This window comes from Haliotis cracherodii, unplaced genomic scaffold (genome assembly GCF_022045235.1).
Source record: "Haliotis cracherodii isolate W230 unplaced genomic scaffold, xgHalCrac1.p SCAF_2, whole genome shotgun sequence".
NCBI lineage: Eukaryota > Metazoa > Mollusca > Gastropoda > Lepetellida > Haliotidae > Haliotis > Haliotis cracherodii.
The window spans coordinates 12,195,663-12,216,253 of NW_027266275.1; the positions used below are offsets into that span (position 1 = coordinate 12,195,663).

The 20,591-nt window shown below is 40.4% G+C and overlaps 2 protein-coding genes across 2 annotated transcripts; both read left to right on the forward strand.

Moving 5' to 3' along the window:
• The first annotated feature begins 6,027 nt into the window (after window positions 1-6,027).
• LOC139469791 (E3 ubiquitin-protein ligase TRIM56-like) lies at window positions 6,028-9,748 on the forward strand. Its single transcript, XM_071252086.1, has 3 exons — window positions 6,028-6,159; window positions 7,032-7,332; window positions 8,094-9,748. Exons 2-3 carry the CDS (start codon window positions 7,032-7,034, stop codon window positions 9,746-9,748), a joined length of 1,956 nt encoding a protein of 651 aa, XP_071108187.1. The 5' UTR covers window positions 6,028-6,159.
• An 8,501-nt stretch (window positions 9,749-18,249) lies between these two features.
• On the forward strand, window positions 18,250-19,688 carry LOC139469795 (uncharacterized). Its single transcript, XM_071252091.1, has one exon. It carries the CDS (start codon window positions 18,265-18,267, stop codon window positions 19,576-19,578), a length of 1,314 nt encoding a protein of 437 aa, XP_071108192.1. The 5' UTR covers window positions 18,250-18,264; the 3' UTR covers window positions 19,579-19,688.
• Window positions 19,689-20,591: the final 903 nt, after the last annotated feature.

Here is a 20,591-nt window from a genome sequence, read left to right on the forward strand (position 1 = left end):
CCAAACAGACTGAGAGGGTGCTTATCAAACCGTGTTCCCCTCGTGATAATTAAGCCTTTAAAATTAAGCCAAAATGTAAACTCAGTCAATTTGTACAATGTGATCACTTATGCAATTTTTTAAAATGTAAAATTTGTAAAATCTGTTCAATTTATTTAACAGATTAAATAAAATGATTGAAGAGTTCAAAAGGACTTCAAACGGTCACAACAGATGCATACTGTTATTATGCTATTTAGAAGCCAAACAATATAAAAATATACTTGACTTTTCTTTTCTTTTAATTCTATTACTTTCATGATCAATCACTGGGTGATGAAATTAAACATCAAACTATTTGGAATTCATGATCATAATACATTAAAAGCGCAAAATTGTCACCCAATTTGTAAAATAACTGAAATATTTCGTGAAAATTCTATTTATTTTACACATTTACTGTAACATATATGTACACACATATATTACTGGGTGAGTGGTCTCATTCGCCATCTGGCAGATTGAATGTCCATCTTGAAGCAGTACTGAAATCAGTTCTAAATGGAGTAAGTTAGTAATTTCTCTAAAAACTGGGAAAACTGCCTTATCTATCATCTTGATATGTGTCCCGATTACATGAAGCTGGCGACCCGTGAAGATTCCGGGGTAGAGTAGGTCTTCAGCAACCCATACTTGCCTTAAAAGGCGACTATGATTGTCGAAAATGGCGACTAACGGGATCGGGTGGTCAGGCTCGCTGACTTGGTTGATATTTGTCATCGATCCCAACTGCGTGGATCGATGCTCATGATGTCAATCACTGGATTGCCCGGTCCATAATATTTACAGACCGACGTCATATAGATGGAACATAGCTGAGTGCGGCGTTAAACAACAAACAAACCGAGTATACTGCGGTTTCTGTATATGTGTTGAGAGCCGGCAAGATGAAGAAACAGTAGGCAGCACATTCAGTCTTCTTAATAATACAGCAAGGATTTGTTTCTTAAAATGGAAAATTTGGTCCATTTCATGATTGATAATTCGCATAAGAATTGAAGAGCTTAATGCTTCCCAAATATTAACATTCCAGATCCGAATATTTCTGCATAGTGTGGACAAAGTTACAATGATGTTTGTCACCACCGATTACTTTTCAAATATACAAAAATGTCTTCGTAGATTTCTTTTCATAATCATGGTGTGCGTTTCAGTTCAAACGGCGGATTTCATCATGAGATGGGATCTTTTGTTGAGGAGAATGTTAAATTCCAAGAAGATACAAAGCTATCGTGCGTATTTTAGATTTCAACAAATTGGTGTTGATAATGATCAAATTTAAAACTGTCCCACTAAATTACCACTACTATTGATTTTCTACACTCGGACAAGGGGGCATGTAAAGTCCATTTCATGGCTATGTTATTGCAAAAATCGTCCTAAAAATATAACCGCTCACTCTTTCACTCATGTTAATGGCATATCGTTGTGTTTAAATTGTATGGGCAATGTAAAATAATGTTATTCCTTTTGTGACCAAATGACTGGATAAGCGGCACGTACCCATGTTTTGGTGAAGACTTTTATTGATACTGAGTGTTCTGTACATTGTCTGGATCTACTTTCTCCACATCATTTTCATATAAATATTTCCAGAGTAACCCCATGCACATATGTCACATGCAGTCAATGACGACAACAATGAAGCCACAACTCTAGACCAAACCTTCATCTTTCGTTTTCTATCAGACATATACTCTTTCACTTCTGTGTTTGTACACAGAAAGAAGCATCCGTATTTATCACAGAAAATATCACACATGTCTTTTGTAAACAATGTGGAAAAGAAATACCGAAAACTACAAACTACTCCGTGAGAGCTTTTGGGAAATATTTTAGGCAACAGCTTATGAGTGTAAATTACCAAATGATCTTATTCCGTGTTGGGGTCAACGTCAATCTGTTGTTCTGTCAAATCTACAGCAGGCTGATGGGTATCAAGAATTTTACGAGGGGTGGCTAAACATTTCTGAGCCTAAATTTCATTAAATCGGTCGCTACTTATTTTTCAACATACTCCCCTCTGAGGTACACACGCTTCAGCCAACGATGATGGAGTACCTGATTCCCACTGGTATGGATGGCTACAGGAAGAAAAATCTTCCGCTTAGTTGCCACTTTGTCCCCAAGCATGGATGAGTTGCTGTTCCTATTATCTCCATTTCATCAACAGCGAATATCTGGTCACTTTGATGCCTGCCGAAATATGCTTCCTGGTTGAGTATTTGGTTCAAACGCAGCCTGAAAGGAAGGAACGTAACGGGTTCTGTATTGCAGGTAAGGTCAGAACTGTTCAGACACCCCCCATACATCAAGGGCACATGTCATGAACTAACATCTAACATATATAGCCACGTTTTCTCTAAAAACGAAGGAGCCCTAAAATTTACTCATTACATAAGCAATCGATTTTGTTAATTATCATTCATGTTTCTAAGGCATCTGCAATTATAGCATAGATGTAATCCCAGTTGATAGAATACATAGAGAGTATTGGGCGAGTGTGTTTCCGTGTTGTAAATATCAAATATTAGGAATACTAATTGCATTATGGGAGCCTTTGTGTATCCCTTATATAAGATATTTACGATGCGGAAACATGCGAGGGAACCCTCATTTATATAAACTCACGGTCAAAGGAAGTTTTCACTTTAAAAAAAGCTGGTACAGGTTTGAACCGAGTAGAAAACATTCGCCCAAATGCAACATGACCACAACCACAACGCAGATTTTCGAACGCAGCTTTCCAAATCATGCTTTGTTGAAAACGTGCAAAACGTGAATTTGAGACATTGGTCCAAATGCACATGCGTGATTGTGGCATAAATACCGACGATGGACAGAACAGGCATTCAGTAAGCAAAAAAACACAAAGAACATGCCACCAAGAATGACTTACACAAGCGCAACGAGACAGAGCGATCGGTATGGCCAATTGGGGGGCAACTCAACGTCAGGTAGCCAGAACCTTCAACTGCTCCAAAACGACCATCAGCAAGTTGGTAATCCGCTACCAACAGACAGAACAGACCGGCCAAGGTCGGGAAGACCGAGGGTGACAACACCGTCCGACGACCGCTACATCCGGCAGATTCACCTCCGAAACAGATGTGTGACGGCGACGTCAACGGCGGCAACAGCACTAGGGCATGCGATCAGCAGACGAACAGTCCTTCGACAACTTCGTACCGCTGGTATACGAGGCTACCGACCCTTCCGTGGAATGGTCTTGACCCGTCTACACCGTCAACGCAGACTGCAATGTGCACGAACTATACGTCGGTGGCAGCGACGTGACTGGGCGAGAGTGCTCTTTACAGATGAAAGTTGGTTCTGTCTGTTAAGGAACGATGGCAGAGTTAGAGTTTTTCGATAGAGGGGAGAGCGACTGGCGCCAAACTGCTCAGCGATACAGGGATGAAGTGTTGAGACATGTTGTGGTGCCCTTTATTCAACATCAGCCAAGAGGATAAATTTTGCAACAAGACAACGCAAGGCCTCACACCTCTCGAATTGTTCAAGACTACCTGAACAACGTTAACGTCAACGTATTGCCCTGGCCACCTTGTTCTCCAGACATGAACCCCATTGAACATCTCTGGGATCATCTTGATCGTCAACTGAGACAACTCTTCATGCACTTTTTCAATGAACTCTGATTTGTGTAATTTTTAATTAGGACCCCATGAATATTTGTGTATTGCGGAGAATGCAATATCTTCATTCTAATTCATGGAAAATTATTACTGTTTATAAATTAATCATCATAAATCTCACATATGCCTTTGTTTTTGGTGTTTGGTCAAGTGAAGTCTGTGGAAACTTTCTTTTGCCCGGTAGTTTATTTATAGGAAGGATCGTGATACCAAGTTTAACGGATAGGTGTATCGCATCGATAACACTTGCCATCATATGATACAAGTCCATTACTTCGCTTTTCGTCCTTCCAGCTACAGTATGATTATTATTTACCTCGTGCAATAATATAAATATTTATATCATATCATCCTATATCTCATAGGGGCAGTCGGATGCCTTGTGGTTAAAGTGATTGCTCGTCACGCCGAAGACCCGGGTTCGATTCCCGACATGGGTACAATGTGCGAAGCCCATTTCTGGTGCCCCCCCGCCGTGATATTGCTGGAATGTTGTTAAAGCCGGTGTAAAATCAAACTCACTCACTATATCTCATAGGATATATATCAACAAGAAAACAGCGTTATCACTTTCCTCCGACAAGGGGTATATTAGAATTATTTTTGTTAATATAGTGATGATAATATTTAGTTAATGTTGAAAAGCATGCAGTAAGGGCATTAACTCTGTAGAAAAATAAAACTCTCAAAAACAATATTGATGGCAACTTTTTTCAAACTCAGGCTTGATAAGTATCCCTTTCTTTCATAAGCTTGCAAAGTCTCACTCACGTAACTTCAGTAGTCCCCATTGCAGACACTATGCATTAAGTAAAACGTACTTATGGAGTAACTAAACCAACAGGCACATTATAAATACAGCAAAAAACATATTTTGTCTGAGCCCTAATGCAAAACTTTTCCCGGATGTATAAAAAAGTAAAGTAAATACCGGAATACAAACTGTGACAATAGGAAGTGGCACCATTCTAAATACGAGGCGAGTGAGGCTGAAGCTGAAGAGACCCAGAGAAGTGATGACACTGGACCGTCGAAAACATTTATCACTTTGGCTTTTCCTCCCTTAAGCACATACCAGAAATACTGCTCAAAGTAGAGGTAGCCACAGTATAATGTACTGACACTGTACGGATAATGCACAGATAATGTACGGATACTGTAATATATTTGAAAGAGGTTTCCGTAGCAAAAAGGAAACCCCTTTTTAACCAATCAGAATGAAGCATTCATCAATGTCATGGTAGAATGTAATGTACACATATTGTAATAATAATGTACGGATAAAGCACGGATAATGTATGGATAGTGTACGGATAATGTACGGATAGTGTACGGATAATGTACGGATAGTGTACGGATAGTGTACTGATAAGGCACGGGTAATGTACGGATAAGACATAGGTATTGTAGGATACTGAAGGGGATAATTTACGGATACTGTACGTATAATGTACTGATAATTCACGGGTAATATAGTTTAATGCATGGGAAATGCGAGGATAATGCACTGATACTGTACGGATAATTCCACACAACGCAATAACCGAACAGCACAGGTGAATCTTACTGATAAAAGCCTTTACAGATACATTTTAGAGTCTCATTTTAGAGCATGGTGTTCGCTGTGCCCTCTGCGCATATTCGCGTCAACGAATCAGGATTTATTAGCACGTACTACAAATGTCAGTATACAAAGAAGATAAAATCCTTTCCATCTCCACGACACTGTTTCCACATCCCGTTGTGCTTATGAACGGTTTTCAGGGAACTATTTAACTACCGCTTTGATGACTTTGGCCTCACACAATCCCAGTCCCTTCTCTGTATTATACTGAACACTTCCTTGTGAATACATCTGACTGTGTACAAACAAGGCCAAAACATGGACTGTGCGTTGAACTGTATTTTGATATGAATATTCGGTGTTGGTCTTTATTAGATTATGTTGCTATACAAAGTCTATATAATGGGGATTTCTAAGAAAGGCTACCTGGACTATTGTCACGAGCTGATTTCCAAACTGAAACGAAGAGAATAACCCAGTAACGCACTGAACTAAACTGTGAAATCGGTACATGATCACTTCTTGTACTGACATAAACGGCATTACATGTATACATGTCCACAAATATTTGTACAAAAACGAAGGTGCATAATATCTAACGATATAACAAAAACACTGTTTATAGCGTGTCTAGTGTGCGTATATTGAAATATGCGCCATCCCAGATTCGATCCAAGAACCTAAGTTGTCATCAGCTTAAATCGCTTTTGAATCACCACGAGTCCAGATATCGCAGTTGCCTCCCTTGTACGTCATGCGGAAGGGACAGGTGGGCACAGATGTGTACCGAGGCGGGATTTGGTTATTTCAAGGCATCAAAGACATACAATTAAATCTCACACAGTGCACATGAAAAACTAGTATACCTGTATATTCATCGATAGTGTCAACTTACATGAGGTATGTGTTTCTTAAATTATAGATTCTGGTTTTAATTTAGTTTTGTCAAATCATGAGACTTCAAACGAAGAGAAACCGAAAGTAGGAATTGTTGGACCAAAAGTTAAAAATGAAATGTAAAATATATTGATGTTACTTTCTTTTATTATTATGGGTTTGATGACTATGTGACATTCTGGTAAACAAAGCCTTTTTTCGACTTGTAAAACTGACACAATAAGGATATCTTGCATGTTGACGACTTGATATCGAATACTAACGTACAGTTACCTCCCTTGTATTGGGATTTCGGGGAGGGGGTATCTATTGACTATGAAGGAAGGATGGTGTTAATATAATTTATTCATTTATACTGACTGTTGGTGCTCATTTTAAATTATTGTCGACAATGCCACACTTGCACGAGTATATTGGCATAAATTAAGCCTGCTCATACGCATTGTCACAATAATTCATATATACAGTATTAGTTTATCTCTTCAAGGTAAATCCTGTATTATGTGGAAAGAACCAGCTTGTTCGTTTAGCAGAGCCAGTACGTCATTACGAAACTGAGTTTAACTATATTGAGGAAAAGGTAAGTTTCTTAGACGCCTTGTTTGGCATGATAGCAATATATGAGGAATAATGTGTTCCCAAAGCACTATACAGCTTTTGTAAAATCTTCAAGGTGATTTTAAAGGGATGATATTAAAGTCTTATCACAAGAGCGACTCAGTTTTAGCGGATGGTTACAATGTGGCTGACTGGCTGATCGTTCCCTGACGACTTGACTCCAAGCGGAAGGTAAGTCTGAAGTGGCTCTGCACCGGAAAATATGTTTTGAAAAATTTAGAAAGGATCTATGTGACCTTTAATTTCTTGTTTTACAGATGGCGACATCCCAGAATGAAAAAGTGAAAGAATTCCTCACCTGTGTGATCTGCCACGAACTGTACAGAGACCCCTGTACACTGAGGTGTGATCACACATTCTGCAGGAAATGTGTCACAGATTACATCCAGACCAGACCACATGCTTTACAGTCCAAGACAATTCCTTGTGCCTTCTGTCGACAAGACACTAAGGTCCCCCAACCCAGCAGGCCAGTGGAGGAGTGGGCGGGGCAGATCAAACCCAGCATCATTATACAGGGGCTGATTGACACCCTCGGGGCCGAGGGTGATGTACCAGGTTAAGTTCAACCAGAAGTAACATTCATATCAGGAAGAGAATATATGGATGTCAACGTCTTTATTATGAGGAGCTTCGGAGTGCTTACTCCTTCACCAGGTGAATGACTGCCATGAGGCAGAGAGCATATATATGTACATGTAACGACAACAAAATTAATAGGACAACAAAAGGTGGAAAATAACAAAGGGGAGGGGGGGGGGGGGGGGGGTGTGGCAGCTAACAAAGGAAGCCAACAGATGAATGGCGCTGATAGGTGATTAGCAATAGACAATGGAAGCCAACACTTATAATAGCTAAGTTATCATTCATTCACCTGATGAAGGAGTAAGCATATACTCCGAAACGTTGTGTTCCTCATAACAAAGAAGTTTACATCCATATATTATCTTCCTTATGTGTATCATTTCTAAATGCCTCTAAAAGAAAATTCATATTGATCAGTTTATCATGTTCAAGAAATAATACATTTATGAAAAGAGACCTTTAAACAAGGTATTGAGAAATAATGTCAATCCAGTTTGATGAATTAATTGTGGGAAGGTTAGCCAGGTGAACAAGAGAAAAGTACAACCAGTTGTAATATTTAAGTTGATTAATCACCTGTGTTGAAGGTGTAATAATTATTCATGAGAAAATGAAACTTGAAATAGTTCATCAAGTTGAATCGGTTATTGAACTTAAAATAAAGACTGTTTACATGCGTAGCATTCCCATATTGGTTTGTTTTAGAAACAATACGTTCGTTTTTCTGTTCACAGAGACGTCAAGCACCTGCTGCACGATCTGTCAGCAACTAGGGGAGACAATTCCAGGTGCCTTGTGGTGTCCTGAGTGTGAAGTGGTCCTCTGTGACAGATGTGTGAAGACACACCGGGTGAGCCCTATCTTACAGGACCATGACCTGTGTGACCTGTCATCTAGGTCAAAGAGCAGACGGAGGGTCAAGTGTACAGAACACAAGAGTAGCAATGTAGAGTTCCACTGTAAAGACTGTCAGAAGGCTGCTTGTCAGACATGTTGTATCATCTACCACAGAACTTGTACAACTGTCGTCACCATTGAGTCTATGAAGCCAGAGATGAAGACAGCTCTGCTGGAGAAGAGATTTGTCATGGGGAAGAGACTGAAGGTGAGGTCGAAGAAGGTAGAGGTGAAAAACGAGAAACTACAAAATAGTTCAAGAATCACGGAGTTAACTGTGCAAAATATTAAATCAATTTGTCAGACAGCTATAAACAAGATTAAAGAGAAAGAAACACAACTCTTGGATGAACTGAATCACATAACACAGACGTACGCCGGCCAACTCCGCGCTGGTGTGAAGCTTGACGAGATTGAGATGCAGATGTGCAGACAACATTGTGAGTTCATTGACCAGGCCTTGGTATCGGACTGTGAGATGGACCTGTATGACGCGTATCAGGCCTCGGAGTCGGGGGCTGTAGAGATGGGGGATGTCAGGGACACAGACACAGCAGACACACGGAGAATAGATGACATCAGGTTCACACCTGACACTGACCACGTCCAGCACATCCTAGATGACCTACAGCTGGGGAAGATTGACGTCACATACCAGGATGAGGGACTATGTCCGACGTCTCCAGTCCTGATTGACACGATAGATGGGAGGATGGCGGATGATGATAAGTTGGGGCCTGATCTACAGAACATCACAGTCCTGTTTGTAGTCGGTATGCAGACAGTTCTGGTCAGTGACTGTATGAACATGTGTATGAAATCTTTTTATACAAGAAACAGCCAGTCAGGTCACAGTAGACTTCCCCTGGATAACTCTCCCCATGGTGTAACACAGTTGAAGGAGAAGCAGGTGATGGTTGCTGTCCCTGCATCCCGTCAGATTGTAACAGTAGAAGTGACCCCTGACCTGGTGCTGCTCTCAACCATCACAACAAGCAAGGACTACTACAGTCTTGCTGTACTGAGTCCATCATCTCTTGCAGCTGGTGGTCTAGATTATGATGGTTACGGCATTGTTGATATCCTGGACATGGCGGGACACGTGCTGAGGTCAGTCACTACACACAACAATAAGACACTGTTTGCCTACCCCTGGAACATGTGTGTCAACAACAAGGGCAACATACTCGTGTCTGACTGGGAAGCTGAGTCTGTGACATGTGTGACGTCAGAGGGGGATGTTTTGTGGAGATACGCCCCTACCGGAGACAGAACACTCTGCTGCTCTTCTGGTATCACAACTACCAGAACTGGCGACATCCTGCTTGTAGACTGCAACAAGGTGATACAGCTGACAGAGTCGGGGGAATTTGTAAGAGATGTTCTCACGTCAGAATATGATGATAACAACAAGCGGGATATATTCTGTGATAAATACGGATTCCTCTTTCTGTGTACAAACACAGAAGTGGAAGTGTATATGTTAGTGTGAAAGAAAAAGAAAAACCAAGCTTTGTTGAAAATCAGGGTTCTGTCCAGATCTGTGTTTTAAATGATTGTACGTGACATGATATACATGGGTAACTCTGGAAGTGGTTGTGGAGAAAGTAGATCCAATCAGTGTTTTAGAATACTGTGTATCAAATAAGGTCACTAAAACCTATGGGTATTGCTTATTCATGCAAGTGCAGACATACGGCATTCAAGTGTGTCACTTCCAGCAGCGACATAGTAATCCACGTGATCACCACATGAAACCCATCAATAGTAAAGGTTGTAGAGATACTTGGGGTCACCTGGGACACATTAACTAGAAATCTACCAAGCACCAGACTAGCTCGGCGTATAGTTCTCATCGCTGACACAGAAACCGTTGTCCTTCGCACTGGCCCTTTTGAAAAATATTTCTGGTATTATACTATAATATTTCCTGAAACAATATTTACAGTTCAAACTCTTAAGATCAAGGTTTCATTTTGTGAACCTATTTTTCACTTATGCTATAGAACAGACAATCATGTTGTAGTGTGAACCAAAGGTAGAATATCTATTTTTTAGCTTTTATTGTTTCCTACTGACCAACCGCTCCCGATATAGATGAACATTAAAAGGAATGATATTAATATCAATATAGATGTATATATCACCAAGAGCAATCTCTTGGACAAGACCGCAAATCTTGTATAGCGACCTGAGATACTAACAATCCAGATTGGAAGCATATTTAAAGTAGTGACGATTATACTTTTGGACTTTCAAACTTACGGTTGGTTGAATGGGAAATACATAGAGTGTGAATTTGTTCAGATTGTGTTTCTATCTATTGCTCTGTTTATGAAAAATGTCAAGTACTTATTTAAGGACGCATTGATTTCAGCCATTTCCGTAAGATATTCTTTTACGTGAATGAGAGGGATACGGAAGAAAATTCCTGAAGGTATATTCCTGAGCTTCAGTTACTATTGTTGTTAACTTTCCTGAAATGTACAACCGCTTCCTGATATGTATTACTTGCTCCGAGACTAACAGAAGCATATGTTATGTGGAACCAGGAAGTGCTTTTTCATCATTGTAAAAAGTTAATATCTAAACTCTACAAATTGGGAAATATATATTTCAACGGACCTGGATCACAGGGAATTACTGGGTACGGTTCGTGTAGATTCATGTCATGAAGGGTATTATTTTCAAATGAAGACACATGGAACAGTCGGATAATTTCAGTCCAGCAGTGACTTGGTGAAACATCATTATAATTACACTTCAGTATTCGTAAGTTCCTTTTGACCTGGCGTCTAGCCAAGGCAATTTTATTGGGTATTTTTCAATATTATTTGACATGCCTTTCCTGATGTATCTTCATTGCGTCGGTTCAACCAACGTAGGTCAAACAAGGGAGGAGTCGCTTCCTAATAAGCAAGTCGGACTCAAGAGGAAATGAAGTTAAGGTTAATTTCCGTAGCACAACTCCAGTAGGGCAGGACATGCTACAGCTATTTTGCCCTGTATGCCAAATGAATCTGCTTCGGCAGATAATCTAGACTGGTTATTCTCTTGCATTGACAATTTATTTTTAATATTTATTGTGAAACACATGAGGCAAGTGTTAATGTTGTGCCTCTATTTTGTTGTCTTGTATATACTCACCGCCAAAAGAAACGCGATCATATAGAGAAGTATGTACGTATAGAAGAGATATTTCCAATTATGTGTACCACTCAATGACAAAACTAACAATCAGTCGAGTGTTTCTACCGCGTGGCTTTATTCTAATCACTTTATACTGCACGTGATTACCGCTAATCCTAAACGAGACAAATGGTGCATCTCGAGTCATGAATCTATGATGTCACATTTCATGCGTTCATGAGCGTCGGTTCACGCAACATAACAGTATGTTCGTTTTTGCGTCGAGCCAATCTAATATCTCTTGAATATGAATAAGTCATCATATATTAACCAAAACGTATAGCATTCGCGTTTCCTGTTGCGGTGTGTATAGTGTGTATTTCCAAGGCCATACGTCGGATTTATGTGGACATGTTGGTAGAGTTCACTTCTGGATTATAACTTATTATTTGTTCAGTATTAACTGTAAACACATTGTGTTGCATTTCAATATTCACGAAAGCCTTATTGTTAAGAGCTTGCCTTTTTCAAGACACACAATTGGAATGTGTTCAAATGTGCGTATGTGTGTTTGTTGGCCATGACATATTGACATATTCCAGTTAAATTGTACTGACAGTCCATTCTCATTGGTAGTGAGAATTGTTCTTTCTCGATGTTATTTTTGACTTGGGTTAGGTCGTGTTCTAACCTGACCAGCAATGTGGTCCTAGACGTGCGTTCAATTGCCGATATGTCAGCGCAGACTTTACGTTACTGACCATTTCTCTCTATCCTGTCGATAATCATTGTATGTTACTGGTGATTTCTAAACACCTTGTGCATTAACGAATAATGTGGCTTGTTTTTATACCCATATGCTTATTGTGATCATGTTGCACGAACAATACATGGTAAAAGTAATTTTACACCGAATTCAATGAACGCAAGCAAGATTTTCAGTTGCACCTGTGTATGTTGCATTTCTACGATTGGTTTGACATGATTTGGAACATTATTTCTTGTTTGAATCCAGCTGCTAATAAATTCTATTTTGATTAGGGTTTCTTTTTCTCATCAGTGTCTATAAGGTGACAGTTGTTAGTGTCTGTGAACATTAATGTATATATTGAACGACACTACAAACCAATATTGATATAAATTCAATGCATGTATATAGCTTCTCAAAATGACAGCATGGTTATGAGACAGTGACAAAACAAACTGACAAATGGAAATCTGCTTTACTAAAGACCTATATGGTAGGACAGTAATGACCGTACTGCAACCTTACTGAAACGTTCGTGAATTAAGGCATTGACCTTAATGTACGAAGACCAGTTTTAAAGTAAACCGATATAGAAAAATGATCGACACGAGGTATCCAACATAGATCGGGTATCAACAGAAGTGTTTCCAATTGTGTCTACCAACATTTCAATTCTGAAAACCATTTCATCCTTTGTATGAATGTAGGGATATTAGAGAATATATACCACCCATCTAATAGTCTAAACGCAGTCAACATTGTAGGATGTCAGAGAACATGAGTAGACTGGACTGCTGTCTATATCAATGCCATATGGATGTATATGAGAAATTAAAAGACGTTGGCAGTCGTTCTTACCAACAAACTGCCAACTTCAATTTATTGAGTATGTTTCCGGCATCCCAAAGCCGTTGACGCAGCCATGGCACAAGAAATGATGAAGGCCAAATGATACCATTGATTTGGAACAAGACTATACCTTATGTAGTTGAAAGAAACAAAATTCTCCAGCAACCTTTGCTGATATCAGTTTCCCTCAATGTCCCACAATTTTCAAATTTCAGGAACCGACATCAGTTTCATTGTCCTATACGAGTACCATTTCACCCATGTTGGAACAAATAGGAACGTCTTTCAGAACTTTGATTTGGCAGCTAATGATGTTAATTCATTCGTGTGGCTGCCAAGACTCGGTATACTGCTGGTCATATAATCACAGGTAACTTCTCTATTGTGGACAATAACAACCTTAGGCAGTTTTTCAAATATGGGCCAATATGTCGTGAGCAGCTTCCTACAAAATGGGATCACAACTTTTTTAATTATTATGGATGCTGTCGAAGCGTACCCCCAAACACTGGCCAATAAAGAAGATGAACCAGTTGAATGTCTATGCGTCCCTGTCACTGCGTGATGTTGTCCTTGGTTGAATGCACAAACAGGAAAAGAGGAAACAGAATTGAATTATACCAATTCTGTCGAGTATGAGTGACAAATCAAATAATGCCACATATAAGGACAGGATGTTAAATGAGGAATAGAATTGCAAACCACGCATTAGTACCAACAATGTTTGACTCTTTTATTCAGGGTTCCAAATCTCCATTAAAATCCGTTAATTAAGAGAGATATAGCGCACGGTCAAACAAATGTACCACCAAAATTTCATAGATTAAAAGTATTCCTTAATACAATAAATTGAGGATTATTTTTTTATTCACATAAAATATGTTGACTTAATACCATGTGATGCTCAAAACAAGGATTTCCTGAGTTTTTGCAATCTCAGTAAAGAACCAAGTTTAATCATGTCAACAGATTTGATTTTTCAATTTTGTCCACTTCTATTCCACACGACAAACCATTCCATAATCCATGGGGCATTTAAACGTGGTGACAAAAGATATAGTTACAACTATATCTTCAAGGACTCAGGAGAATTTGTCATACGTGAAAGCAAATAACATGTGAAGGTTACTGAGATATCAACATGTAAAATGCTCTGATTCCACATTGCTAACAGCTGTGGGAAGTGAGGGGATAAGACATGAGGCAAGAAGGTGGCCTTTCCATGGGTACCAATAATTCTCCATTTCAAAAGAGAATTTGGCCAAGAAGTTGAATTTGAGCTTCAGATAATTACATCGATGATCTGATGCCTTTGATTTAACAGCTTTGAAATACAATCAAGTATGTTCTTTCTATGAAGATTTCAAAAAGCGTAATACAAATCTTGCTCAGAAGTTGTTTGATACAACATTCAATGCCTCAGTTAAGCTTTCATAACGTTTAAGGGGCGGTCGGGTAGCCTTGTGGTTAATGCGTTCGCTCGTCACACCGAAGACCCGGGTTCGAAGCCCGACATGCGTACAATGTGTGAAGCCCATTTCTGGTGTCCCCCGTCGTGATATTGCTGGAATATTGCTAAAAGCGGCATAAAACCAAACTCACTCATTCACTCTTAGCGTTTTATGAATGACTTGTAGAGGATATTTCCAAATTTCTGTATTTGACGAACCAATGACCAAAAATGATGTCCGTTGCCAAAACCTTATTTAGATCTCATGTGCACCCGTGCTTTTTTTCAGGTGAACAATCGACTTGCCTTTGCATGTGAGTCACTCAAGTCAAAGCCTACCGTATAAGACGATGACGTGTGCAAAAGCCCGTCACATGGAGACATAGGCAGTGAGGAGACGTGTGTTGGCGTTCTGTTGACGTGTGTGCATCTAAGGCAATGAGGAGACATGTGTAGGCGTTATGTTGAGGTGTGTGCATCTTAGGCAATGAGGAGACATGTGAAGGCGTTCTGTCGAGGTGTGTGCATCTTAGATAGTGAGGAGACATTTGTAGGCGTTCTGTTGAGGTGTGTGCATCTACGGCAGTGAGGAGACATGTGTAGGCGTTCTGTTGAGGTGTGTGCATCTAAGGCAATGAGGAGACATGTGTAGGCGTTCTGTTGATGTGTGTGCATCTACGGCAGTGAGGAGACATGTGTAGGCGTTCTGTTGAGGTGTGTGCATCTTACGCAGTGAGTAGACGTGTGTTGGCGTTCTGTTGACGTGTGTGCATCTAAGGCAATGAGGAGACATGTGTAGGCGTTCTGTTGAGGTGTGTGCATCTGAGGCAGTGAGGAGACATGTGTAGGCGTTTTGTTGATGTGTGTGCATCTACGGCAGTGAGGAGACATGTGTAGGCGTTCTGTTGAGGTGTGTGCATCTAAGGCAGTGAGGAGACATGTGTAGGCGTTCTGTTGAGGTGTGTGTATCTAAGGCAGTGAGGAGACTTGTGTAGGCGTTCTGTTGACGTGTGTGCATCTAAGGCAGTGAGGAGACATGTGTAGGCGTTCTGTTGAGGTGTGTGCATCTAAGACAGTGAGGAGACATGTGTAGGAGTTCTGTTGAGGTGTGTGCATCTTAGGCAGTGAGGAGACATATGTAGGCGTTCTGTTGACGTGTGTGCATCTGAGGCAGTGAGGAGACATGTGTAGGCGTTTTGTTGACGTGTGTGCATCTAAGACAGTGAGGAGACATGTGTAGGCGTTCTGTTGATGTGTGTGCATCTACGGCAGTGAGGAGACATGTGTAGGCGTTCTGTTGAGGTGTGTGCATCTGAGGCAGTGAGGAGACATGTGTAGGCGTTCTGTTGACGTGTGTGCATCTGAGGCAGTGAGGAGACATATGTAGGTGTTCTGTTGACGTGTGTGCATCTGAGGCAGTGAGGAGACATGTGTAGGCGTTCTGTTGATGTGTGTGCATCTAAGGGAATGAGGAGACATATGTAGGCGTTCTGTTGAGGTGTGTGCATCTAAGACAGTGAGGAGACGTGTGTAGGCGTTCTGTTGAGGTGTGTGCATCTAAAGCAATGAGGAGACGTGAAGGCGTTCTGTTGAGGTGTGTGCATCTAAGACAGTGAGGAGACATGTATAGGCGTTCTATATAAAAAGACTTGGCTCGGTCTATTTTAAAATTCTTTTCAAGTTTGGTTTGCATTTGTTAACTGAAAGTATCCTATATACTTCAACATATTGTCTAAACTCCACATAAATACCAATAGGTCTATACATGAACACATGTCATTTTCTTCAGACATACTGAGTGACTTCAGGCTTGAAGATCGATTATAAAGCTCATTCATATTTTGTTAAACTATCGAGGCCAGTATTCTATGCAATCGAAGTTGTGCTTTTAAATGACGTATTTATGACACCTTTTATCACAAGTCGATGTAGTCCTGCTGTGTTTGTACTCATTCGCTGTTACAGGACGTCGGTGAGGAGGGACACGTGAACAACTGATTCTATGGCTAAGACGTTCTTGGATCTATTAAAATTCAATTTAGTACGACTATAGGTCCATGCATTACATTGATTGAACCAATACCACCTTTATAATGGAAATTCACAAAAGTGAGTGGACAACTTTGCTTACGGCTATATTGTGTTTACAAGGCGACGCAGTTTCCATTTACAAGTGATCTTGTGTGTATTGAAACGTGACACAGTATGCCTCATTGACAGAAGCTTGTCGCCCAACTAGGGTGTAACAAATATCTTTGTATAGTGGCCCCTGTGGTCAAAACATACATGACGTCATTCTTGCAAATGGCTACCGCCCGGCTCGGGAAGAGAGTGAAAGATAGCTTCCTGCCGTGCTCCATCTGCATCGAGACGTACACATACCCGTGCAAATTGACCTGCCACAAAACTTTCTGTACATCCAACCAGACCAGAGGCTGTACAGACCAAGACGAATAACCTGTCTAGATTATCCGCCAACTTGCATTAAAAAGTAAGTATATTTTGCATGACTCCGCACAGGTTCTACTGCCATGCGGCGATGGCCTGTAAACAATTCAGATAATCAAGTGATCGGTGAACCAGAAAATCCAGTGACACGATAGTGATTTGGGTGAAAGTAATAATATCAATGTTAACTTTGAATTACGCCTGTTCCGTACAAGTACAGAGATTCTGCTGCTTATAAGTAAAGAAACGTTTACGACATATAGTCGTTTTGCAACACAGTAAGAGGGAGGGCAGTTTTAATGTCTCGGCCCAAACATTTCTTTTGTAGTTCCCTCCGTGCACAGTTGTGTATCTTGGCGGGATTTGGTTATTTCAGAGACTATATAATAGAGTATATGGTCTCTGGTAAATAAAGATAGATAGTCTTGAATACTGACGTTTAGTTACCTCCCTTGTATTGTGAAAAGGGTGGGTCGGTGTGTCTATTGACTGTAAAGGAAGGCTTGGTGGTAACATAATTTATTTATTTATACTGACCTTTGGTAGTTTTTCAAACTTTAATAGGAAACACGTGCGTATTTCAAATAAGATCGATAATGTCACACCCGCGATATAGCTGGTTGTTGTTTGGCTGTCAGTGTAAACATGAAGTCACACGTACTAAATAAAATTGTGTTTAGATCTTGGCCTACGTCCTTTGAGGAAAGAAATTGTGATAAAAATTATAAGAAATGACTTAATTCTTAAGTAACATTCATATCGATCAGTTAATCATGTTCAAGAAAAGATAAATTTATGACAAAAAGATCTTAAAACGTATTAATCAGAAATCAGTTCGATGAATTAATTGGTGGAAGGTTAGCCAAGTGGACAAGATAAAGGTACAACCAGTTGTAATATTTAAGTTGATTTTATCACCTGTGTTTATGATATGGTATTTATTCATGAGAAATTGAAACTTGAAATAGTTCATCAAGTTGGATCGGTTATTGAACTTAAAATAAAGACTGTTTACATGCTTAGCATTCCCATATTGGTTTGTTTTAGAAACAATACGTTCGTACTTCTGTTCACAGAGACGTCAAGCACCTGCTGCACGATCTGTCAGCAACTAGGGGAGACAATTCCAGCTGCCTTGTGGTGTCCTGAGTGTGAAGTGGCCCTCTGTGACAGATGTGTGAAGACACACCGGGTAAGCCCTACGTCACAAAAGCATGTCCTGTGTGACCTGTCATCTAGGTCAAAGGGCAGACGGAGGGTCAAGTGTACAGAACACAAGAGTAACAATGTAGAGTTCCACTGTAAAGACTGTCAGAAGCCTGCTTGTCAGACATGTTGTATCATCTACCACAGAGCTTGTAAAACTGTCGTCACCATTGAGTCTATGAAGCCAGAGATGAAGACAGCTCTGCTGGAGAAGAGATTTGGCATGGGGAAGAGACTGAAGGTGAGGTCGAAGAAGGTAGAGATGGAAAACGAGAAACTACAAAATAGTTCAAGAATCACGGAGTTAAAAGTGCAAAATATTAAATCAATCTCTCAAACAGCTATAAACAAGATTAAAGAGAAAGAAACACAACTCTTGGATGAACTGAATCACATAACACAGACGCACGCCGGCCAACTCCGCTCAGGCGTGAAGCTTGACGAGATTGAGATGCAGATGTACAGACAACATTGTGAGTTCATTGACCAGGCCTTGGTATCGGACTGTGAGATGGACCTGTATGATGCGTATCAGGCCTGGGAGTTTGGGGCTGTAGAGTTTGGGGATGTCAGGGACACAGACACAGCAGACACACGGAGAATAGATGACGTCAGGTTTACACCTGACACTGACAACGTCCAGCACATCCTAGATGACCTACAGCTGGGGGAGATTGACGTCACATACCAGGATCAGGGCACATCTCCAGTGCGTGTTGACGTGATAGATGGGAGGATGGTGGGTAATGAGGTGGAGCCTGATTTCAGTGGCGTCACAGTCCTTGTTGTAGATGGTATACAGACAGTTGTAGTCACTGACTTTAATAACAAGTGTGTGAAATCCTTCTACACCAGAAACAACTTGACATGCCACAGTAAACTTCCCCTGGATGCCTCTCCATGTGGTGTAACGCAGTTGAAGGAGAACCAGGTGATGGTTGCTGTCCCTGACTCCAGTCAGATTGTAACAGTAGAAGTGACCCCTGACCTGGTGCTGCTCTCAACAATCACAACAAGCAAGTGGTATGGCAGTCTTGCTGTTCTTAGTCCTTCATCTCTAGCAGCAGGTACATATCACTGTGTTGACATCCTGGACATGGCAGGACACGTGCTGAGGTCAGTCACTACACTCTACAATGAGACACTGTTTACCCATCCTTACTACATGTGTGTCAACAACAAGGGTAACATACTCGTGTCTGACTGGGGGAAGCAGGCTGTGACATGTCTAACATCAGAGGGGGATGTATTGTGGAGATACGCCCCTACCGGAGACAGAGCACTCAGACCTTATGGTATCTCAACTACAGGCACAGGAAGCATCCTGCTTGTAGACAGGAACACCTACAAGGTGATACAGCTGACAGAGTCGGGGGAGTATGTCAGGGATGTCCTAATTTCAAAAGACGTATGTGATATATCCTGTGATAAATACGGATTCCTCTTTGTGTGTACAATCACAAAAGTGGAAAAGTATGTGTCAGTCTTATAGAAAACAGAAACTGAAGGTTTATTCCAGTGATGTGCATGGGGTTACTCTGGAAATAGTTATGTGAAAATGGTGTAGAGAAAATAGCTCCAGTCAATGTATAGAACATTCAGTATCAAATAAAGCCTTCACCAAAACCTGGGTTGCCTTTTATTCACTCATTTGGTCACAAAAGGATTAAGATTACTTAACAATCAAAACAATGATATGCTATAAAGAAAGAGTGAGCGGTTATATTTTTACGACGATTTCGGCAATAACATAGCCATAAAATGGACTTTACATGCTCCCTTGTCCGAGTGTAGAAAAACAGCAGTAGTGGTAATTAAGTGGGACAGTTTTTAATTCGATCATAATCAACATCAATTTGTTGAAATCTAAAATACGCACGATGTGCGTGGATTCAACATTCTCCTCAAGATAAGATCCCATCTATTTTGTTCCATGATGAAATCCGCCGTTTGAACTGAAACACACACCATGATTGTGACAAGAAATCTACGAAAACCTTTTTGTTGATTTGGTAAGTAACCGGTGATTAAAGTTAACACCACAATACAAACTGAGACAATAGGAAGTGGCACCGATCTGAATAGGAGGCGAAAGAAGTTGAAGAAATGTGATGACACTGAACCATCGAAGACATTCATCACTTTGGCCTTGCCTCCTTTAAGCACGCCGTGACATACCAGAAATACTGCTCAAAGTAGAGGTAGAAACAGTCTAATGTACGGATAATGCACAGATAATGTATGGATACTGTACGGATAATGCGCGAATACTGAATGAATAAAAAACAGATAATATACGTATAATGTACGGATAATGTAATGTACAGATACTGTAATATTAATGTACGGATAAAGCACGGGTAATGTACGGATAAAGCACGGGTAATGTACGGATAAAGCACGGGTAATGTACGGATAAAGCACGGGTAATGTACGGATAAGGCAGGGGTAATGTGCGGATAAGACATAGGTATTGTAGGATACTGAAGGGGAAAATTTACGGAT